The sequence below is a fragment of the Anomaloglossus baeobatrachus genome, chromosome 4 (genome assembly GCF_048569485.1).
Source record: "Anomaloglossus baeobatrachus isolate aAnoBae1 chromosome 4, aAnoBae1.hap1, whole genome shotgun sequence".
Taxonomy (NCBI): domain Eukaryota; kingdom Metazoa; phylum Chordata; class Amphibia; order Anura; family Aromobatidae; genus Anomaloglossus; species Anomaloglossus baeobatrachus.
The window spans coordinates 10,516,296-10,539,725 of record NC_134356.1 but is presented as its reverse complement, the minus strand read 5'-3'; the positions used below and the strand labels follow the sequence as shown (position 1 = coordinate 10,539,725).

Sequence of the window (23,430 nt, the reverse complement as noted above, 5' to 3'; positions counted from 1 at the left end):
ATATATATAATATATATATATATATATATATATATAAAAATAAAAAACACACACACACACACGCACATATACCGTGTTTCCCCAAAAGTAAGGCAGTGTCTTACATTCTTTTTACCCCCAAAAGTCCCACTATGTCTTCCTTTCGGGGTATGTCTTATATTGGAAAAAAATCCCACAGGGTCATTCCGTGTCAAGTGGACCAGTTTTAAAAATCGTCCCCACTCGACGTTCTCCGATTTTGCTGAAAATTTATAAGGATGTACATGTATGTTTGAAAAGAGGTTCTGTAAATTTTTAGGGCCAGATCTCAAATATATTGGGCACTGTTGACCTTTCACTGGAGGGCCCCCCCCAAGGCTGCGGCTTCAGCTAAGAGGATTTTGCAGACTTTGGCACATAGCCATTAGAGTTCTATACTGGCTATGATGCTGAAATTTGGCATACTAGCTCAACTTTTGCTGCTAAACGCGATAAAATTATTACCGGCTATGACAAAACAATATTTCGGCCGCAATTTTGTGTCAAAGTAGCTTGCAAAACGCCTCGCATAAAATTTATGCCAAACTTTGCCCATATATAACTCAAGACCAAAAACCAATAGGAACTGGTGCTTTACCCTGTACAACAAACATCTTCATGACTTTGCATTGCTGCAATATCACGGTCACAGCATATGTATTTGTGGAAATATTCACACCCACATATGATGACAAACTTAAAAAAAACGAATTTTACCTATTTTTAGGTCAAATTTCCCAAAAAGGGTCCCCCTAAAATATATTAATTCTGTTATCATTTGATAGAGCACATTTTTCTCTACAAGGATCATTGGGTTTTTTTTTGGAGTCTCTCCATTTAAGAAAAGAAAAATGCCACTGAACATGGTGTTATTTATTAATACGCAATGAATGGTGACTGCACTATTCAAACCCTTGCGTTGGTCCATGGTGGTTATACCACAACCAATTCCCTAAAGCTGGTGTCACACTAAACGACAGCGACAACGACGTCGCTGTTGCGTCACCATTTTCGGTGACGTAACAGCGACCTTGTAAGTCGCTGTTATGATCGCTGCTTAGCTGTCAAACACAGCAGAAGCAGCGATCATAAGGTCGCTGTGCTACATGTTCAGAGAGCAGGGAGCCGCGCTTAGCGCTGGCTCCTTGCTCTCCTGCAGCACACATCGGGTTAATTAACCCGATGTGTGCTGCAGCTACATGTCACAGTTCAGAGAGCAGGGAGCCGCGCTTAGCGCTGGCTCCTTGCTCTCCTGCAGCACACATCGGGTTAATTAACCCAATGTGTGCTGCAGCTACATGTCAGTGCAGAGAGCAGGGAGCCGCGCGCACTGCTTAGCGCTGGCTCCTTGCTCTCCTTGCTACAGTATACATCGGGTTAATTACCCGATGCATACTGCAGCCACATGTCACAGTGCAGGAGCCGGCACTGGCAGCTGCGGTAAGCTGTAACCAGCGTAAACATCGGGTAACCAGGGAAAGGTCTTCCCTTGGTTACCCGATGTTTACGCTGGTTACAGCTTACCGCAGCTGCCAGTGCCGGCTCCTGCTCGCTTCATTTCGTCGCTCTCTCGCTGTCACACACAGCGATGTGTGTGTCACAGCGGGAGAGTGACGACCAAAAAATGAAGCTGGACATTCAGCAACGACCGGCGACCTCACAGCAGGGGCCAGGTCGTTGCTGGATGTCACACACAGCGACAGCGACGGGACGTCGCTGCAACGTCACAGAAAATGGTGACGTAGCAGCGACGTCGTTGTCGTCGTCGTTATGTGTGACACCAGCTTAAGAATTGGTCTTATAATCCTATTAAGAATTGTAATAATGCTGTCTTTTGAGAATTGGCAGCCCCATCGCCTAGGAGCCATGGCCGATAGCCGTGCAAGGCAAGTCGCGGGTGGTCTCTTTATCGCAGGTTCCCAAGCCTGAGGGTGGGGGTCTTTGCCTAAGATCCCAAGCCTAATATTGGGGATCTTTTGTTGGTTCCCAAGCCATAATGTTCAGTCTAAGTAAGTGGTCTGAAATTGTTGCTGAATTTGCAACATAATGGGTTCAGAGAAGCTGTATTGTCGGCCCATTGCTGCTGCAGCTGGTGCTGGAATTATTGCAATGATCGACTGCTCGGGAATCCAGCATGTATCATTTCTCACAGGCCAGTGACAGAAGCTGCTCCATGAGGATGCATAAAATGTATTAATGCATCATGGTCGTCGACTGAAATTTCAGAAATATTTCCAATCCACCAGTTCCTATGGTAAATGCAGGCAATGTATTGCCATGGCTGGAGGTTTGCAATTGGCACAAAAGGCATTTCTGATCTGACAGATCCATCTACACGGGCAATGAAAGATGAAGGGTCATTTCACACCCTTGAAATGCGAATCTTTTTGTCATCAATTTCATTCTCCATCACTAAAAAATAAATAATATATGCATTAAAATGTAACAATAGTCAATAGGTTTATAGGTTTTTGATTATAATAGACATTGCTAGCAACAATACATCTCTGTAACATGTGATAAGAATCTGAAAATCAAACACAAAATCAATGCATTACGTGCACATAACACCATGTTCAGGGCATTTTTCTTTTCTTAAATGGAGAGACTCCAAAAAAACCCCAATGATCCTTGTAGAGAAAAATGTGCTCTTTCAAATGATAACAGAATTAATATATTTTAGGGGGACCCTTTTTGGGAAATTTGACCTAAAAATAGGTAAAATTCGTTTTTTTTAAGTTTGTCATCATATGTGGGTGTGAATATTTCCACAAATACATAAGCTTTGACCGTGATATTGCAGCAATGCAAAGTCATGAAGATGTTTGTTGTACAGGGTAAAGCACCAGTTCCTATTGGTTTTTGGTCTTGAGTTATATATGGGCAAAGTTTGGCATAAATTTTATGCGAGGCGTTTTGCAAGCTACTTTGACACAAAATTGCGGCCGAAATATTGTTTTGTCATAGCCGGTAATAATTTTATCGCGTTTAGCAGCAAAAGTTGAGCTAGTATGCCAAATTTCAGCATCATAGCCATTAGAGTTCTATACTGGCTATGTGCCAAAGTGTGCAAAATCCTCTTAGCTGAAGCCGCAGCCTTGGGGGGGGCCTCCAGTGAAAGCTCAACAGTGCCCAATATATTTGAGATCTGGCCCTAAAAATTTACAGAACCTCTTTTCAAACATACATGTACATCCTTATAAATTTTTATCAAAATCGGAGAACGTCGAGTGGGGACCACTGGTCCACTTGACACGGAATGACCCCACAGCAAATCGCAGTACCGTACGGGGACTGGCCGCGATTGCTGCACATGAGGGCACTGAGGCTGCGTGTTTTTGTATGTTGTCCGTGGTCCTGATGGACCACGGACAACATTACTGCAACATTTCTCGGTGGCCGAGCGTTCGGCTGAGCGCCCGACCGCCGGCATGTCACAGCTCTCAGCTGAGCGCTCGGCCGCCGGCGTGTCAGGGCGCTCAGCTGGGCGCTCGGCCGGTACTGTAAAGAAGAACTGGGCGCTCGGCTCCCCGGCATGTCACAGCTCTCAGCTGAGTGCTCGGCCGCCGGCATGTCAGGGCGCTCAGCTGGGCGCTCGGCCGCCGGTGTGTCAGGGCGCTCGGCCGGTACTGTAAAGAAAATATATATATATATATATATATATATATATTAGTGAGTATCCCAGAGAGACAGGTGACAAGACAAAAAAAAAGTAGCGCCGGCCAATAAATGATCATATTTATAAAACAGAGGGTAGTTTTTTCTTATTTACAATTGTGCAAAGGGTTAAAAATAATAATATAAATAAAAAAAAAAAGGCAACGGGAAATATTTATAGTGAAACATTTTTTGGGCCTTCCTTACTTGAGTGCCCTCTTCAGCCCGTCTGTTACGGCTTCCTTCCTCGCTTTCTCCAAAGAAAGAGCTTTAGACTTCAGCCCCTCGCTGACGCCGTAGCCGACATCTTCGTGATAGGAGCCGTCCTGGGTGTCATGGAGGGAAGAGGATGTTGTGATTTCTGCCCCTGGATGAGCAGAGTGAATTGCATCGCAGGACCCCGCAGGTAGCGGTCACGTCAGTTGTCCGAGGGTGCCGGTCAGGAGCGCTGCGAGTCACCTCCAGAATTGGATGCCAACAGGTTCCCAGCGTTCTCATAGGGGGGCCACAGACGTGTGACGTGACCGCAGGACCAGGGATGGATTTGCTCATTTCCACTAATAATAAACCGTCCGCATTTGATTGTAAAATTTATCACTAAGAAACGAGAGGATAAAGAAAATTACCTTCAGCTGCACTTTAACAAACGCGCACACCCCGACATAAAACTTGCCATTACTCAGGTCCACAAAATCTGCAAGAGGAGAAATCATTCAGCAGATTGCTGGTGATGGGGGGGGGGGGGTCGCTCGGAGAGTCACGCACTCACCCACATTTTGCTGGGTCACAGAATGCGACCATCCGTTGTATCCAAACATTTCGTTGGCCAGGCTGACCACCCTGTGCCCCTCAATGTAACAAACCTGAAAAGGTAGAAAAATAAATTACATTGTAAATTTTTTTTTGTTTTACTCAGGATGAGAACTCCAAAAAACATACAGATAGGGAATTTAGATTGTGAGCCCCAATGGGGACAGTGTTCCTGATGTATGTAAAGCGCTGCGGAATATGTTAGCGCTATATAAAAATAAAGATTTATTTATTTTTAACTATTCTCTTTATTTTTGTCTTGAGATGTAAGGCGTCATTCACAAGTAGGAGGCGGCCGCCATCGCCTACCTTCTGCCCCCCGCCGGCCTGTCGGCTGCTGATGTACTCCGGCCCCAGCTTCTGGCGCAGGGCGGTCTGTATGGCCCGATATTCCTCCGCGCTGTACTTCTGCTGCAAATAGAAAACAATAATTCTCAGGATCAAGGGGGTGGGGGGGTCACTGAGGTTCGGCCCCAGCACTCAGGAAGCAATGAGTATCATTTTAGGACATTGCCAGGTAAAACCGCAACAACCAGCGGTCACCAATCTGTGGCTCTGCAGCCGATGCACAGTGTCATCTCCCAGCACATACAGCCGGCAGCTGTCAGGCCGTCCTGGAGCTGTCAGAAGAAGTTCTGCGGATAACAGAGAGCAAAAGAGAAGGGTGTTTGATACTGCGCCAAAGGATCACAGGAACAGATGTTTAGATTAATGCATCTTTATTTCATCCAGGTCTACGCGTTTCCGGAGCCACTGCCCCCTTCCTCAGGACCGTCAGGAAAGACAAAAAATCAAATCTGTCCTGGTGGACACCAGCATGCAGATAAATAGACAAGATAACATCATGACCAATTGGGTGGCTGCAGCCTTGGATCAGATTCTACATGCGAATACAGTTGTTGTGACTCTCACAACGACATCTGGTGAGTAGTTTCACCCTCCTCCCACCCCTTATATACTGGGGTAAGACCCTATATGCGCTTTTCTCTCCACAGATTTCTTATCAGAAGAAGTTCTGCAGCAGCTGCAGAATCACCGGACAGGAGGATAAAGTACTGCGGTTATACGAGGTATCGGCATTGGGTAAAGGACCATCACCTACCTGTCCAAAGCTCGCAGCTCGGCCCTCACCGGATCCCATCTCCCCCGGTTTTGTCTTGTCTTTTGTCTGAATCACAGACATCGTCTGTCCCCGACTGAGAAAGTCACATAGAAAGAAAAAGATTTGACAAAACAAAGAAAACTACTTTTTAAACACATATATATTATATATATATATCCACATAGGGGTGTACTCATTTTTGTCACATACTAAGTGAGAATGGCCGGATTGTGCCCTTGGTGTGAATATTTTGTGTGGCGCCATTATTTACCTCTCTTGTGCCTGGAGGTCACTAGAGCTTCACAGGAGCCGCTGGATCCTCTTCATCCTCCATGACGACATCCCGGAGCTGGTGGATATTACACACCTCGCGCTCCTCCACCTCCATTTGAGGAGGCCCCACAGATGCTCCATAGGGTTTAGGTCTGGAAACGCTCGGCCGGTCCAGCACTGTTACCCTCAGTTTCTGTAGCGAGGCAGTGATGGTCTCGGAGGTGTTTGGGGTCGTTATGTTGGAATATGATGGGAGGGGATACTGCTCTGCTTCAGTGTCACAGGACATGTTGGCATTCATGGTTTCCTCAATGATCTGTAGACCCCCACAGCCGGCAGCACTTACACAGCCCCAAACCATGACCCTCCACCACCATGCCTGACTGTAGGCAGGACACACTAGTCTTTCTTTTCCCCTCCTGGAGTCTCCGCACACGCTGACACCATCTAAACCAAATAAGTTTCTCTTGGTCTCATCGGAGCACAGGACATGGTTCCAATAATCAACGACCTTAATCTGCTTGTCTTTAATAAATTGTTTTCAGCTTTTTGTGCATCATCTTTAGAAGAGGCTTCCTTCTGGGATGACAGCTATGCAGAGCAATGTGATGCAGTGTGCGGTGTATGGTCTGAGCACTGACAGCCGGACCCCCAGCCCTGTAACCTTTGCAGTGTGCAGTGTATGGTCTGAGCACTGAGAGGCGGTCCACCCACCCCTGTAATTTCTGCAGTGTGCGGCGTATGGTCTGAGCACTGACAGGCGGACCACCCCTGTAACCTCTGCAGTGTATGGTCGGCAATTGTGAAGCCTGTTCTGAGTGGATCCTCTCTGGTTATACCGCTGTATGGTTTTGGCCACCGTGCTGCAGCTCAGGGTCAGGGTGGTGGGAATCTTCTTGTAGCCTCGGCCATCTTTATATATAGAGCAATTATTCTTTTTTCCAGATCCTCAGGGAATTCTTTGCCATGAGGAGCCATGCTGACCTAACAGTGACCGGTATGAGGAGTGTGTGAGCGATAACACCAAATGTAACACACCGGCTCCTTCAGTCACACCTGAGACCTTGTAACACTAATGAGCCACATGACACCGGGGAGGGAAAATGGCTAATTGGGCACAATTTAACCATTTTCACTTAGGGGTGTACTCACTTTTGTTGCCAGCGGTTTAGACATTAATGGCTGTGATGAGTTATTTACCCTGTTATACAAGCTGCGCACTGACACTGCACATTGTATACAAGCTGCGCACTGACACTGCACATTGTATCACAGGGTCAGATCTGCAGTGTCTTCCCAGGAAAAGATATAATAAAAATTTACAGAAATGTGGAAAAGTTCACAGGGTATGAATATATTTTCAAGGCATTAATTTTATATATATATATATATATATATATATATATATATATATATATATATATACACACACACAAACACATATACAAGTATATAGCATTGTATAGGTATATAATGTACATTATTCAGTATTGTTACTGTATTATTCAGAATTAATGTTAGATTCAATAGTATACATATATATTATAGGAGTATATACAGTTTTAAATAGGGGTATAGTGTACATATGCGGCATTATATAGAAATATACTCTAGTTATACAGTGTTATATAGTGGTATACAGTACATATTCGCCAATATAAAGGCGTATACTGTACATATACAGCGTTATATAGAGATATACTGTACATATAGTGCTATATGAGTATAATGTACATATACAGTATTATATAGGGGTATAGTGTACCTATGCAGTCCTACATGAGTATACTGTACATATACAGTGCTATATAGGGGTATAGTGTACATATACAGTGCTATACTGTACATATACAGCGTTATATAGAGCTATACTGTACATATACAGTGCTACCGTATATAGGGGTATACTGTACATATGCCGCCCTATATAGGGGTATAGTGTACATATACAGTGCTATATAGGGGTATAGTGTACATATGCAGTGCTATATAGGGGTATAGTGTACATATACAGTGCTATATAGGGGTATACTGTACATATGCCGTCCTATATAGGGTATACAAATATATAGCATTGTATAGGTATATAATGTACATTATTCAGTATTGTTACTGTATTATTCAGAATTAATGTTAGATTCAATAGTATACATATATATTATAGGAGTATATACAGTTTTAAATAGGGGTATAGTGTACATATGCGGCATTATATAGAAATATACTCTAGTTATACAGTGTTATATAGTGGTATACAGTACATATTCGCCAATATAAAGGCGTATACTGTACATATACAGCGTTATATAGAGATATACTGTACATATAGTGCTATATAGGGGTATAATGTACATATACAGTATTATATAGGGGTATAGTGTACATATGCAGTCCTACATGAGTATACTGTACATATACAGTGCTATATAGGGGTATAGTGTACATATACAGTGCTATACTGTACATATACAGCGTTATATAGAGCTATACTGTACATATACAGTGCTACCGTATATAGGGGTATACTGTACATATGCCGCCCTATATAGGGGTATACTGTACATATGCCGTCCTATATAGGGGTATACTGTACATATGCAGTGCTATATAGGGGTATAGTGTACATATACAGTGCTATATAGGGGTATACTGTACATATGCCGTCCTATATAGGGGTATAGTGTACATATGCAGTGCTATATAGGGGTATAGTGTACATATAAAGTGCTATATAGGGGTATACTGTACATATGCCGTCCTATATAGGGGTATACTGTACATATGCAGTGCTATATAGGGGTATAGTGTACATATGCAGTCCTACATGAGTATACTGTACATATACAGTGCTATATAGGGGTATAGTGTACATATACAGTGCTATACTGTACATATACAGCGTTATATAAAGCTATACTGTACATATACAGTGCTACCGTATATAGGGGTATACTGTACATATGCCGCCCTATATAGGGGTATAGTGTACATATACAGTGCTATATAGGGGTATAGTGTACATATGCAGTGCTATATAGGGGTATAGTGTACATATGCAGTGCTATATAGGGGTACACTGTACATATGCCGTCCTATATAGGGGTATACTGTACATATGCAGTGCTATATAGGGGTATACTGTACATATACAGCGCTATATAGGGGTATACTGTACATATGCCGTCGTATACAGGGGTATAGTGTACATATGCAGTGCTATATCGGGGTATAGTGTACATATACAGTGCTATATAGGGGTATACTGTACATATGCCGTCCTATATAGGGGTATAGTGTACATATGCCGTCCTATACAGGGGTATAGTGTACATATACAGTGCTATATAGGGGTATACTGTACATATACAGCGCTATATAGGGGTACACTGTACATATGCCGTCCTATACAGGGGTATAGTGTACATATACAGTGCTATATCGGGGTATACTGTACATATACAGTGCTATATAGGAGTATACTGTACATATGCCGTCCTATATAGGGGTATACTGTACATATGCCGTCCTATACAGGGGTATAGTGTACATATGCAGTGCTATATAGGGGTATACTGTACATATACAGCGCTATATAGGGGTACACTGTACATATGCCGTCCTATACAGGGGTATAGTGTACATATACAGCGCTATATCGGGGTATAGTGTACATATACAGTGCTATATAGGGGTATACTGTACATATGCCGTCCTATACAGGGATATAGTGTACATATGCAGTGCTATATCGGGGTATAGTGTACATATACAGTGCTATATAGGGGTATACTGACCAGATTCAAGTTAGTCTGCAGTTAGACGTTAGCTATTAGATATTCATTCATCTATGCTGCACCAACTGTTTTAAAACAAACTGATGATACATAATTTTTATTTTGATCAAGGTGCCTAATCCACAAGTGCTCAAAATGAATGTCTCAAGGTTTCTATATGAATTTGAAATTCTAAGATATATAATACTATATAAAAGCGTAATCAAACGTACTCAATCGTCCATACGTTTAATTTGAAAAGAGGTACCCTGGACTACAAGTCCTCAAAATGAACATCTTAATGTCCTGAATAATATTTAATAGAAAAATTACCAAGTCTATGTGTAGTTTAGAAGTTATTCACGTAAATCTATGTTATATAACGCTATTCGCGCATAATCAAACGTACTCAATCGTCCATACGATTAATTTGAAAAGAGGTACCCTGGACCACAAGTACTCAAAATGAACATCTCAATGTCCTGAATAATATTAGCTAAAAAAATTATCAAGTCTATGTGTAGTTCAGAAGTTATTAAAGCAAATCTATGTTATATTATGCTATACACGCGTAATCAAACGTACTCAATCGTCCATACGATTAATTTGAAAAGAGGTACCCTGGACTACAAGTATTCAAAATGAACATCTCAATGTCCTGAATAATATTTGCTAAAAAAATTATCAAGTCTATGTGTAGTTTAGAAGTTATTCACGTAAATCTGTGTCACATAACGCTATACGCGCATAATCAAACATACTCAATCGTCCATACGATTAATTTGAAAAGAGGTACCCTGGACCACAAGTACTCAAAATGAACATCTGAATGTCCTGAATAATATTTGCTAAAAAAATTATCAAGTCTATGTGTAGTTCAGAAGTTATTCACGGAAATCTGTGTCACATAACGCTACACGCGCATAATCAAACATACTCAATCGTTCATACGATTAATTTGAAAAGAGGTACCCTGGACCACAAGTACTCAAAATGAACATCTCCATGTCCTGAATAATATTTGTTCAAAAAATTATCAAGTTTATGTGTAGTTCAGAAGTTATTCACGTAAATCTGTGTCACATAACGCTATACGCGCACAATCAAACGTACTCAATTGTCCATACGTTTAATTTGAAAAGAGGTACCCTGGACTACAAGTAGTCAAAATGAACATCTCAATGTCCTAAATAATATTAGCTAAAAAAATTATTAAGTCTATGTGTAGTTCAGAAGTTATTCACGTAAATCTATGTTATATTATGCTATACACGTGTAATCAAATGTACTCAATTGTCCAAACGTTTAATTTGAAAAGAGGTACCCTGGACCACAAGTACTCAAAATGAACATCTCCATGTCCTGAATAATATTTGCTAAAAAAATTATCAAGTTTATGTGTAGTTCAGAAGTTATTAAAGCAAATCTATGTTATATTATGCTATACATGCGTAATCAAACGTACTCAATTGTCCATACGTTTAATTTGAAAAGAGGTACCCTGGACCACAAGTACTCAAAATGAACATCTGAATGTCCTGAATAATATTTGTTAAAAAAATTATCAAGTCTATGTGTAGTTTAGAAGTTATTCACGTAAATCTGTGTCACATAACGCTATACGCGCATAATCAAACATACTCAATCGTCCATACGATTAATTTGAAAAGAGGTACCCTGGACCACAAGTACTCAAAATGAACATCTGAATGTCCTGAATAATATTTGCTAAAAAAATTATCAAGTCTATGTGTAGTTCAGAAGTTATTCACGGAAATCTGTGTCACATAACGCTATACGCGCACAATCAAACGTACTCAATTGTCCATACGTTTAATTTGAAAAGAGGTACCCTGGACTACAAGTACTCAAAATGAACATCTGAATGTCCTGAATAATATTTGTTAAAAAAATTATCAAGTCTATGTGTAGTTCAGAAGTTATTCACGTAAATCTATGTTATATAATGCTATACACGTGTAATCAAATGTACTCAATTGTCCAAACGTTTAATTTGAAAAGAGGTACCCTGGACCACAAGTACTCAAAATGAACATCTCCATGTCCTGAATAATATTTGCTAAAAAAATTATCAAGTTTATGTGTAGTTCAGAAGTTATTAAAGCAAATCTATGTTATATTATGCTATACATGCGTAATCAAACGTACTCAATTGTCCATACGTTTAATTTGAAAAGAGGTACCCTGGACCACAAGTACTCAAAATGAACATCTGAATGTCCTGAATAATATTTGTTAAAAAAATTATCAAGTCTATGTGTAGTTCAGAAGTTATTCACGTAAATCTGTGTCACATAACGCTATACGCGCACAATCAAACGTACTCAATCGTCCGTACGTTTAATTTCAAAAAAGAGGTACCCTGGACCACAAGTACTCAAAATGAACATCTCAATGTCCTGAATAATATTTGTTAAAAAAATTATCAAGTCTATGTGTAGGTCAGAAGTTATTCACGTAAATCTATGTTATATAATGCTATACACGTGTAATCAAATGTACTCAATTGTCCATACGATTAATTTGAAAAGAGGTACCCTGGACTACAAGTACTCAAAATGAACATCTCAATGTCCTAAATAATATTAGCTAAAAAAATTACCAAGTCTATGTGTAGTTCAGAAGTTATTCACGTAAATCTGTGTCACATAACGCTATACGCGCACAATCAAACGTACTCAATCGTCCGTACGTTTAATTTCAAAAAAGAGGTACCCTGGACCACAAGTACTCAAAATGAACATCTCAATGTCCTGAATAATATTTGTTAAAAAAATTATCAAGTCTATGTGTAGGTCAGAAGTTATTCACGTAAATCTATGTTATATAATGCTATACACGTGTAATCAAATGTACTCAATTGTCCATACGATTAATTTGAAAAGAGGTACCCTGGACTACAAGTACTCAAAATGAACATCTCAATGTCCTAAATAATATTAGCTAAAAAAATTACCAAGTGTACGTGTAGTTCAGAAGTTATTCACGTAAATCTGTGTCACATAACGCTATACACGCGTAATCAAACATACTCAATCGTTCATACGATTAATTTGAAAAGAGGTACCCTGGACCACAAGTACTCAAAATGAACATCTCAATGTCCTAAATAATATTAGCTAAAACAATTATTACGTCTATGTGTAGTTTAGAAGTTATTCACGTAAATCTGTGTCACATAACGCTATACGCGCACAATCAAACGTACTCAATCGTCCATACGATTAATTTGAAAAGAGGTACCCTGGACTACAAGTATTCAAAATGAACATCTCAATGTCCTGAATAATATTTGCTAAAAAAATTATCAAGTCTATGTGTAGTTCAGAAGTTATTCACGGAAATCTGTGTCACATAACGCTACACGCGCATAATCAAACGTACTCAATCGTCCATACGATTAATTTGAAAAGAGGTACCCTGGACCACAAGTACTCAAAATGAACATCTGAATGTCCTAAATAATAATTGCTAAAAAAATTATCAAGTCTATGTGTAGTTCAGAAGTTATTCACGTAAATCTATGTTATATAATGCTATACACGTGTAATCAAATGTACTCAATTGTCCAAACCTTTAATTTGAAAAGAGGTACCCTGGACTACAAGTACTCAAAATGAACATCTCAATGTCCTAAATAATATTAGTAAAACAATTATTAAGTCTATGTGTAGTTTAGAAGTTATTCACGTAAATCTGTGTCACATAACGCTATACGCGCACAATCAAACGTACTCAATTGTCCATACGTTTAATTTGAAAAGAGGTACCCTGGACTACAAGTACGCAAAATGAACATCTCAATGTCCTAAATAATATTAGCTAAAACAATTATTAAGTCTATATGTAGTTTAGAAGTTATTCACGTAAATCTGTGTCACATAACGCTATACGCGTATAATCAAACATACTCAATCGTTCATACGATTAATTTGAAAAGAGGTACCCTGGACCACAAGTACTCAAAATGAACATCTGAATGTCCTAAATAATATTAGCTAAAAAAATTATCAAGTCTATGTGTAGTTCAGAAGTTATTCACGTAAATCTGTGTCACATAACGCTATACGCGCATAATGAAACGTACTCAATCGTCCATACGTTTAATTTGAAAAGAGGTACCCTGGACCACAAGTACTCAAAATGAACATCTCAATGTCCTGAATAATATTAGCTAAAAAAATTATTAAGTCTATGTGTAGTTTAGAAGTTATTCCCGTAAATCTGTGTCACATAACGCTATACGCGCATAATCAAACATACTCAATCGTTCATACGATTAATTTGAAAAGAGGTACCCTGGACCATAAGTACTCAAAATGAACATCTCAATGTCCTGAATAATATTAGCTAAAAAATTATCAAGTCTATGTGTAGTTCAGAAGTTATTAAAGCAAATCTATGTTATATTATGCTATACACGCGTAATCAAACGTACTCAATCGTCCATACGATTAATTGTAAAAGAGGTACCCTGGACCACAAGTACTCAAAATGAACATCTGAATGTCCTGAATAATATTTGCTAAAAACATTATCAAGTCTATGTGTAGTTCAGAAGTTATTCACGTAAATCTGTGTCACATAACGCTATACGCGCATAATCAAACATACTCAATCGTCCATACGATTAATTTGAAAAGAGGTACCCTGGACTACAAGTACTCAAAATGAACATCTCAATGTCCTAAATAATATTAGCTAAAACAATTATTAAGTCTATGTGTAGTTTAGAAGTTATTCACGTAAATCTGTGTCACATAACGCTATACGCGCATAATCAAACGTACTCAATCGTCCATACGATTAATTTGAAAAGAGGTACCCTGAACCACAAGTACTCAAAATGAACATCTCAATGTCCTGAATAATATATGTTAAAAAAATTATCAAGTCTATGTGTAGTTCAGAAGTTATTCACGTAAATCTGTGTCACATAACGCTATACGCGCACAATCAAACGTACTCAATCGTCCATACGTTTAATTTGAAAAGAGGTACCCTGGACCACAAGTACTCAAAATGAACATCTCAATGTCCTAAATAATATTAGCTAAAACAATTATTAAGTTTATGTGTAGTTTAGAAGTTATTCACGTAAATCTGTGTCACATAACGCTATACGCGTATAATCAAACATACTCAATCGTTCATACGATTAATTTGAAAAGAGGTACCCTGGACCACAAGTACTCAAAATGAACATCGCAATGTCCTAAATAATATTAGCTAAAAAAATTATCAAGTCTATGTGTAGTTCAGAAGTTATTCATGTAAATCTGTGTCACATAACGTTATACGCGCATAATCAAACATACTCAATCGTCCATACGTTTAATTTGAAAAGAGGTACCCTGGACTACAAGTACTCAAAATGAACATCTGAATGTCCTGAATAATATTTGCTAAAAAAATTATCAAGTCTATGTGTAGTTCAGAAGTTATTTACGTAAATCTATGTTATATAATGCTATACATGTGTAATCAAATGTACTCAATTGTCCAAACGTTTAATTTGAAAAGAGGTACCCTGGACTACAAGTACTCAAAATGAACATCTCAATGTCCTGAATAATATTAGCTAAAACAATTATTAAGTCTATGTGTAGTTTAGAAGTTATTCCCGTAAATCTGTGTCACATAACGCTATACGCGCATAATCAAACATACTCAATCGTTCATACGATTAATTTGAAAAGAGGTACCCTGGACCACAAGTACTCAAAATGAACATCTCAATGTCCTGAATAATATTAGCTAAAAAAATTATCAAGTCTATGTGTAGTTCAGAAGTTATTAAAGCAAATCTATGTTATATTATGCTATACACGCGTAATCAAACGTACTCAATCGTCCATACGATTAATTTGAAAAGAGGTACCCTGGACCACAAGTACTCAAAATGAACATCTGAATGTCCTGAATAATATTTGCTAAAAAAATTATCAAGTGTATGTGTAGTTCAGAAGTTATTTACGTAAATCTATGTTATATAATGCTATACATGTGTAATCAAATGTACTCAATTGTCCAAACGTTTAATTTGAAAAGAGGTACCCTGGACTACAAGTACTCAAAATGAACATCTCAATGTCCTGAATAATATTAGCTAAAAAAATTATCAAGTCTATGTGTAGTTCAGAAGTTATTAAAGCAAATCTATGTTATATTATGCTATACACGCGTAATCAAACGTACTCAATCGTCCATACGATTAATTGGAAAAGAGGTACCCTGGACCACAAGTACTCAAAATGAACATCTAAATGTCCTAAATAATAATTGCTAAAAAAATTATCAAGTCTATGTGTAGTTCAGAAGTTATTCACGTAAATCTATGTTATATAATGCTATACACGTGTAATCAAATGTACTCAATTGTCCAAACCTTTAATTTGAAAAGAGGTACCCTGGACTACAAGTACTCAAAATGAACATCTGAATGTCCTGAATAATATTTGCTAAAAAAATTATCAAGTCTATGTGTAGTTCAGAAGTTATTCACGTAAATCTGTGTCACATAACGCTACAAGCGCACAATCAAACGTACTCAATCGTCCATACGTTTAATTTGAAAAGAGGTACCCTGGACTACAAGTACTCAAAATGAACATCTCAATGTCCTGAATAATATTTGCTAAAAACATTATCAAGTCTATGTGTAGTTCAGAAGTTATTCACGTAAATCTGTGTCACATAACGCTACACGCGCATAATCAAACATACTCAATCGTCCATACGTTTATTTGAAAAGAGGTACCCTGGACTACAAGTACTCAAAATGAACATCTGAATGTCCTGAATAATATTAGCTAAAAAAATTATCAAGTCTATGTGTAGTTCAGAAGTTATTCACGTAAATCTGTGTCACATAACGCTATACGCGCACAATGAAACGTACTCAATCGTCCATACGTTTAATTTGAAAAGAGGTACCCTGGACTACAAGTACTCAAAATGAACATCTGAATGTCCTGAATAATATTTGCTAAAAAAATTATCAAGTCTATGTGTAGTTCAGAAGTTATTTACGTAAATCTATGTTATATAATGCTATACACGTGTAATCAAATGTACTCAATTGTCCAAACGTTTAATTTGAAAAGAGGTACCCTGGACTACAAGTACTCAAAATGAACATCTCAATGTCCTAAATAATATTAGCTAAAACAATTATTAAGTCTATGTGTAGTTTAGAAGTTATTCACGTAAATCTGTGTCACATAACGCTATACGCGCATAATCAAACATACTCAATCGTTCATACGATTAATTTGAAAAGAGGTACCCTGGACCACAAGTACTCAAAATGAACATCTCAATGTCCTGAATAATATTAGCTAAAACAATTATTAAGTCTATGTGTAGTTTAGAAGTTATTCCCGTAAATCTGTGTCACATAACGCTATACGCGCATAATCAAACATACTCAATCGTTCATACGATTAATTTGAAAAGAGGTACCCTGGACCACAAGTACTCAAAATGAACATCTCAATGTCCTGAATAATATTAGCTAAAAAAATTATCAAGTCTATGTGTAGTTCAGAAGTTATTAAAGCAAATCTATGTTATATTATGCTATACACGCGTAATCAAACGTACTCAATCGTCCATACGATTAATTGGAAAAGAGGTACCCTGGACCACAAGTACTCAAAATGAACATCTGAATGTCCTAAATAATAATTGCTAAAAAAATTATCAAGTCTATGTGTAGTTCAGAAGTTATTCACGTAAATCTATGTTATATAATGCTATACACGTGTAATCAAATGTACTCAATTGTCCAAACCTTTAATTTGAAAAGAAGTACCCTGGACTACAAGTACTCAAAATGAACATCTGAATGTCCTGAATAATATTTGCTAAAAAAATTATCAAGTCTATGTGTAGTTCAGAAGTTATTCACGTAAATCTGTGTCACATAACGCTACAAGCGCACAATCAAACGTACTCAATCGTCCATACGTTTAATTTGAAAAGAGGTACCCTGGACTACAAGTACTCAAAATGAACATCTCAATGTCCTGAATAATATTTGCTAAAAACATTATCAAGTCTATGTGTAGTTCAGAAGTTATTCACGTAAATCTGTGTCACATAACGCTATACGCGCATAATCAAACATACTCAATCGTCCATACGATTAATTTGAAAAAAGGTACCCTGGACAACAAGTACTCAAAATGAACATCTCAATGTCCTAAATAATATTAGCTAAAACAATTATTAAGTCTATGTGTAGTTTAGAAGTTATTCACGTAAATCTGTGTCACATAACGCTATACGCGCATAATCAAACGTACTCAATCGTCCATACGATTAATTTGAAAAGAGGTACCCTGGACCACAAGTACTCAAAATGAACATCTCAATGTCCTAAATAATATTAGCTAAAACAATTATTAAGTCTATGTGTAGTTTAGAAGTTATTCACGTAAATCTGTGTCACATAACGCTATACGCGCATAATCAAACGTACTCAATCGTCCATACGATTAATTTGAAAAGAGGTACCCTGGACCACAAGTACTCAAAATGAACATCTCAATGTCTTAAATAATATTAGCTAAAACAATTATTAAGTCTATGTGTAGTTTTGAAGTTATTCACGTAAATCTGTGTCACATAACGCTATACGCGCATAATCAAACATACTCAATCGTTCATACGATTAATTTGAAAAGAGGTACCCTGAACCACAAGTACTCAAAATGAACATCTCAATGTCCTGAATAATATATGTTAAAAAAATTATCAAGTCTATGTGTAGTTCAGAAGTTATTCACGTAAATCTGTGTCACATAACGCTATACGCGCACAATCAAACGTACTCAATCGTCCATACGTTTAATTTGAAAAGAGGTACCCTGGACCACAAGTACTCAAAATGAACATCTGAATGTCCTAAATAATATTAGCTAAAAAAATTATCAAGTCTATGTGTAGTTCAGAAGTTATTCACGTAAATCTGTGTCACATAACGCTATACGCGCATAATGAAACGTACTCAATCGTCCATACGTTTAATTTGAAAAGAGGTACCCTGGACCACAAGTACTCAAAATGAACATCTCAATGTCCTGAATAATATTAGCTAAAAAAATTATTAAGTCTATGTGTAGTTTAGAAGTTATTCCCGTAAATCTGTGTCACATAACGCTATACGCGCATAATCAAACATACTCAATCGTTCATACGATTAATTTGAAAAGAGGTACCCTGGACCATAAGTACTCAAAATGAACATCTCAATGTCCTTTATTTATTTATGCGGAGTACTTGTGGTCCAGGGTACCTTTTTTCAAATTAAAGTTATGTATGATTGAGTATGTTTGATTATGCGCGTATAGCGTTATGTGACACAGATTTATGTGAATAACTTCTGAACTACACATAGACTTGGTAATTTTTTTAGCTAATATTATTTAGGACATTGAGATGTTCATTTTGAGTACTTGTGGTCCAGGGTACCTCTTTTCAAATTAATCGTATGGACGATTGAGTTCGTTTGATTACGCGTGTATAGCATAATATAACATAGATTTGCTTTAATAACTTCTGAACTACACATAAACTTGATAATTTTTTTAGCAAATATTATTCAGGACATGGAGATGTTCATTTTGAGTACTTTAGGTCCAGGGTACCTCTTTTCAAATTAATCGTATAGACGATTGAGTACGTTTGATTATGCGCGTATAGCGTTATGTGACACAGATTTACGTGAATAACTTCTGAACTACACATAGACTTGGTAATTTTTTTAGCTAATATTATTTAGGACATTGAGATGTTCATTTTGAGTACTTGTGGTCCAGGGTACCTCTTTTCAAATTAATCGTATAGACGATTGAGTACGTTTGATTATGCGCGTATAGCGTTATGTGACACAGATTTACGTGAATAACTTCTGAACTACACATAGACTTGGTAATTTTTTTACAAATATTATTCAGGACATTCAGATGTTCATTTTGAGTACTTGTGGTCCAGGGTACCTCTTTTCAAATTAAACGTATGGACAATTGAGTACGTTTGATTACGCGTGTATAGCATAATATAACATAGATTTGCTTTAATAACTTCTGAACTACACATAAACTTGATAATTTTTTTAGCAAATATTATTCAGGACATGGAGATGTTCATTTTGAATACTTTAGGTCCAGGGTACCTCTTTTCAAATTAATCGTATAGACGATTGAGTACGTTTGATTATGCGCGTATAGCGTTATGTGACACAGATTTACGTGAATAACTTCTGAACTACACATAGACTTGGTAATTTTTTTAGCTAATATTATTTAGGACATTGAGATGTTCATTTTGAGTACTTGTGGTCCAGGGTACCTCTTTTCAAATTAATCGTATAGACGATTGAGTACGTTTGATTATGCGCGTATAGCGTTATGTGACACAGATTTACGTGAATAACTTCTGAACTACACGTACACTTGGTAATTTTTTTAGCTAATATTATTTAGGACATTGAGATGTTCATTTTGAGTACTTGTAGTCCAGGGTACCTCTTTTCAAATTAATCGTATGGACAATTGAGTACATTTGATTACACGTGTATAGCATTATATAACATAGATTTACGTGAATAACTTCTGACCTACACATAGACTTGATAATTTTTTTAACAAATATTATTCAGGACATTGAGATGTTCATTTTGAGTACTTGTGGTCCAGGGTACCTCTTTTCAAATTAATCGTATAGACGATTTAGTACGTTTGATTATGCGCGTATAGCGTTATGTGACACAGATTTACGTGAATAACTTCTGAACTACACATAGACTTGGTAATTTTTTTACAAATATTATTCAGGACATTCAGATGTTCATTTTGAGTACTTGTGGTCCAGGGTACCTCTTTTCAAATTAAACGTATGGACAATTGAGTACGTTTGATTACGCGTGTATAGCATAATATAACATAGATTTGCTTTAATAACTTCTGAACTACACATAAACTTGATAATTTTTTTAGCAAATATTATTCAGGACATGGAAATGTTCATTTTGAGTACTTGTGGTCCAGGGTACCTCTTTTCAAATTAAACGTATGGACAATTGAGTACGTTTGATTGTGCGCGTATAGCGTTATGTGACACAGATTTACGTGAATAACTTCTGAACTACACATAAACTTGATAATTTTTTGAACAAATATTATTCAGGACATGGAGATGTTCATTTTGAGTACTTGTGGTCCAGGGTACCTCTTTTCAAATTAATCGTATGAACGATTGAGTATGTTTGATTATGCGCGTGTAGCGTTATGTGACACAGATTTCCGTGAATAACTTCTGAACTACACATAAACTTGATAATTTTTTTAGCAAATATTATTCAGGACATTCAGTTGTTCATTTTGAGTACTTGTGGTCCAGGGTACCTCTTTTCAAATTAATCGTATGGACGATTGAGTACGTTTGATTACGCGTGTATAGCATAATATAACATAGATTTGCTTTAATAACTTCTGAACTACACATAAACTTGATAATTTTTTAGCAAATATTATTCAGGACATTGAGATGTTCCTTTTGAGTACTTGTAGTCCAGGGTACCTCTTTTCAAATTAATCGTATGGACGATTGAGTACGTTTGATTGTGCGCGTATAGCGTTATGTGACACAGATTTACGTGAATAACTTCTAAACTACACATAGACTTGATAATTGTTTTAGCTAATATTATTTAGGACATTGAGATGTTTATTTTGAGTACTTGTGGTCCAGGGTACCTCTTTTTTGAAATTAAACGTACGGACGATTGAGTACGTTTGATTGTGCGCGTATAGCGTTATGTGACACAGGTTTACGTGAATAACTTCTGAACTACACATAGACTTGATAATTTTTTTAACAAATATTATTCAGGACATTCAGATGTTCATTTTAAGTACTTGTGGTCCAGGGTACCTCTTTTCAAATTAATCGTATGAACGATTGAGTATGTTTGATTACGCGTGTATAGCATAATATAACATAGATTTGCTTTAATAACTTCTGAACTACACATAGACTTGATAATTTTTTTTAGCAAATAGTATTCAGGACATGGAGGTGTTCGTTTTGAGTACTTGTAGTCCAGGGTACCTCTTTTCAAATTAATCGTATAGACGATTGAGTATGTTTGATTGTGCGTGTATAGCGTTATGTGACACAGATTTCCGTGAATAACTTCTGAACTACACATAGACTTGGTAATTTTTTTAGCTAATATTATTTAGGACATTGAGATGTTCATTTTGACTACTTGTAGTCCAGGGTACCTCTTTTCAAATTAAACGTATGGACAATTGAGTACGTTTGATTGTGCGCGTATAGCGTTATGTGACACAGATTTACGTGAATAACTTCTAAACTACACATAGACTTGATAATTTTTTTAGCAATTATTATTTAGGACATTGAGATGTTCATTTTGAGCACTTGTGCTCCAGGGTACCTCTTTTCAAATTAATTGTATGGACGATTGAGTTCGTTTGATTACGCGTGTATAGCATAATATAACATAGATTTGCTTTAATAACTTCTGAACTACACATAAACTTGATAATTTTTTTAGCAAATATTATTCAGGACATTGAGATGTTCATTTTGAGTACTTGTGGTCCAGGGTACCTCTTTTCAAATTAATCGTATAGACGATTGAGTACGTTTCATTATGCGCGTATAGCGTTATGTGACACAGATTTACGTGAATAACTTCTGAACTACACATAGACTTGGTAATTTTTTTAGCAAATATTATTCAGGACATGGAGATGTTCATTTTGAGTACTTGTAGTCCAGGGTACCTCTTTTCAAATTAAACGTTTGGACAATTGAGTACATTTGATTACACGTGTATAGCATTATATAACATAGATTTACGTGAATAACTTCTGAACTACACATAGACTTGATAATTTTTTTAGCAAATATTATTTAGGACATTGAGATGTTCATTTTGAGTACTTGTGGTCCAGGGTACCTCTTTTCAAATTAATCGTATAGACGATTGAGTACGTTTGATTATGCGCGTATAGCGTTATGTGACACAGATTTACGTGAATAACTTCTAAACTACACATAGACTTGATAATTTTTCTATGAAATATTCTTCAGGACATTGAGATGTTCATTTTGAGTACTTGTAGTCCAGGGTACCTCTTTTCAAATTAAACGTATGGACGATTGAGTACGTTTGATTACGCTTGTATATAGTATTATATATCTTAGAATTTCAAATTCATATAGAAACCTTGAGACATTCATTTTGAGCACTTGTGGATTAGGCACCTTGATCAAAATAAAAATTATGTATCATCAGTTTGTTTTAAAACAGTTGGTGCAGCATAGATGAATGAATATCTAATAGCTAACGTCTAACTGCAGACTAACTTGAATCTGGTGGTATACTGTACATATGCCGTCCTATATAGGGGTATACTGTACATATGCCGTCCTATACAGGGGTATAGTGTACATATGCAGTGCTATATCGGGGTATAGTGTACATATGCAGTGCTATATCGGGGTATAGTGTACATATGCAGTGCTATATAGGGGTACACTGTACATATGCCGTCCTATACAGGGGTATACTGTACATATACAGTGCTATATAGTGGTATACTGTACATATACAGCGCTATATAGGGGTATACTGTACATATACAGCGCTATATAGGGGTACACTGTACATATGCCGTCCTATACAGGGGTATAGTGTACATATGCAGTGCTATATAGGGGTATAGTGTACATATG

At 37.2% G+C, this 23,430-nt stretch overlaps 1 protein-coding gene across 2 annotated transcripts in view; it reads right to left on the bottom strand.

Moving 5' to 3' along the window:
• The window catches only part of RAD52 (RAD52 DNA repair protein), a 32,943-nt gene that overhangs the window by 8,973 nt on the left and 540 nt on the right, over positions 1–23,430 (bottom strand). For both annotated transcript variants that reach the window (XM_075343608.1, XM_075343607.1), the window contains exons 2-6: positions 5,588–5,681; positions 4,795–4,896; positions 4,445–4,538; positions 4,302–4,369; positions 3,883–4,001 (exon numbers count right to left, since the gene is read on the bottom strand). In XM_075343608.1, the coding sequence (XP_075199723.1) occupies positions 3,883–4,001; positions 4,302–4,369; positions 4,445–4,538; positions 4,795–4,896; positions 5,588–5,668 (464 nt within the window). In that variant the 5' untranslated portion in view covers positions 5,669–5,681. The remainder of the gene's footprint in view (positions 1–3,882; positions 4,002–4,301; positions 4,370–4,444; positions 4,539–4,794; positions 4,897–5,587; positions 5,682–23,430) is intronic.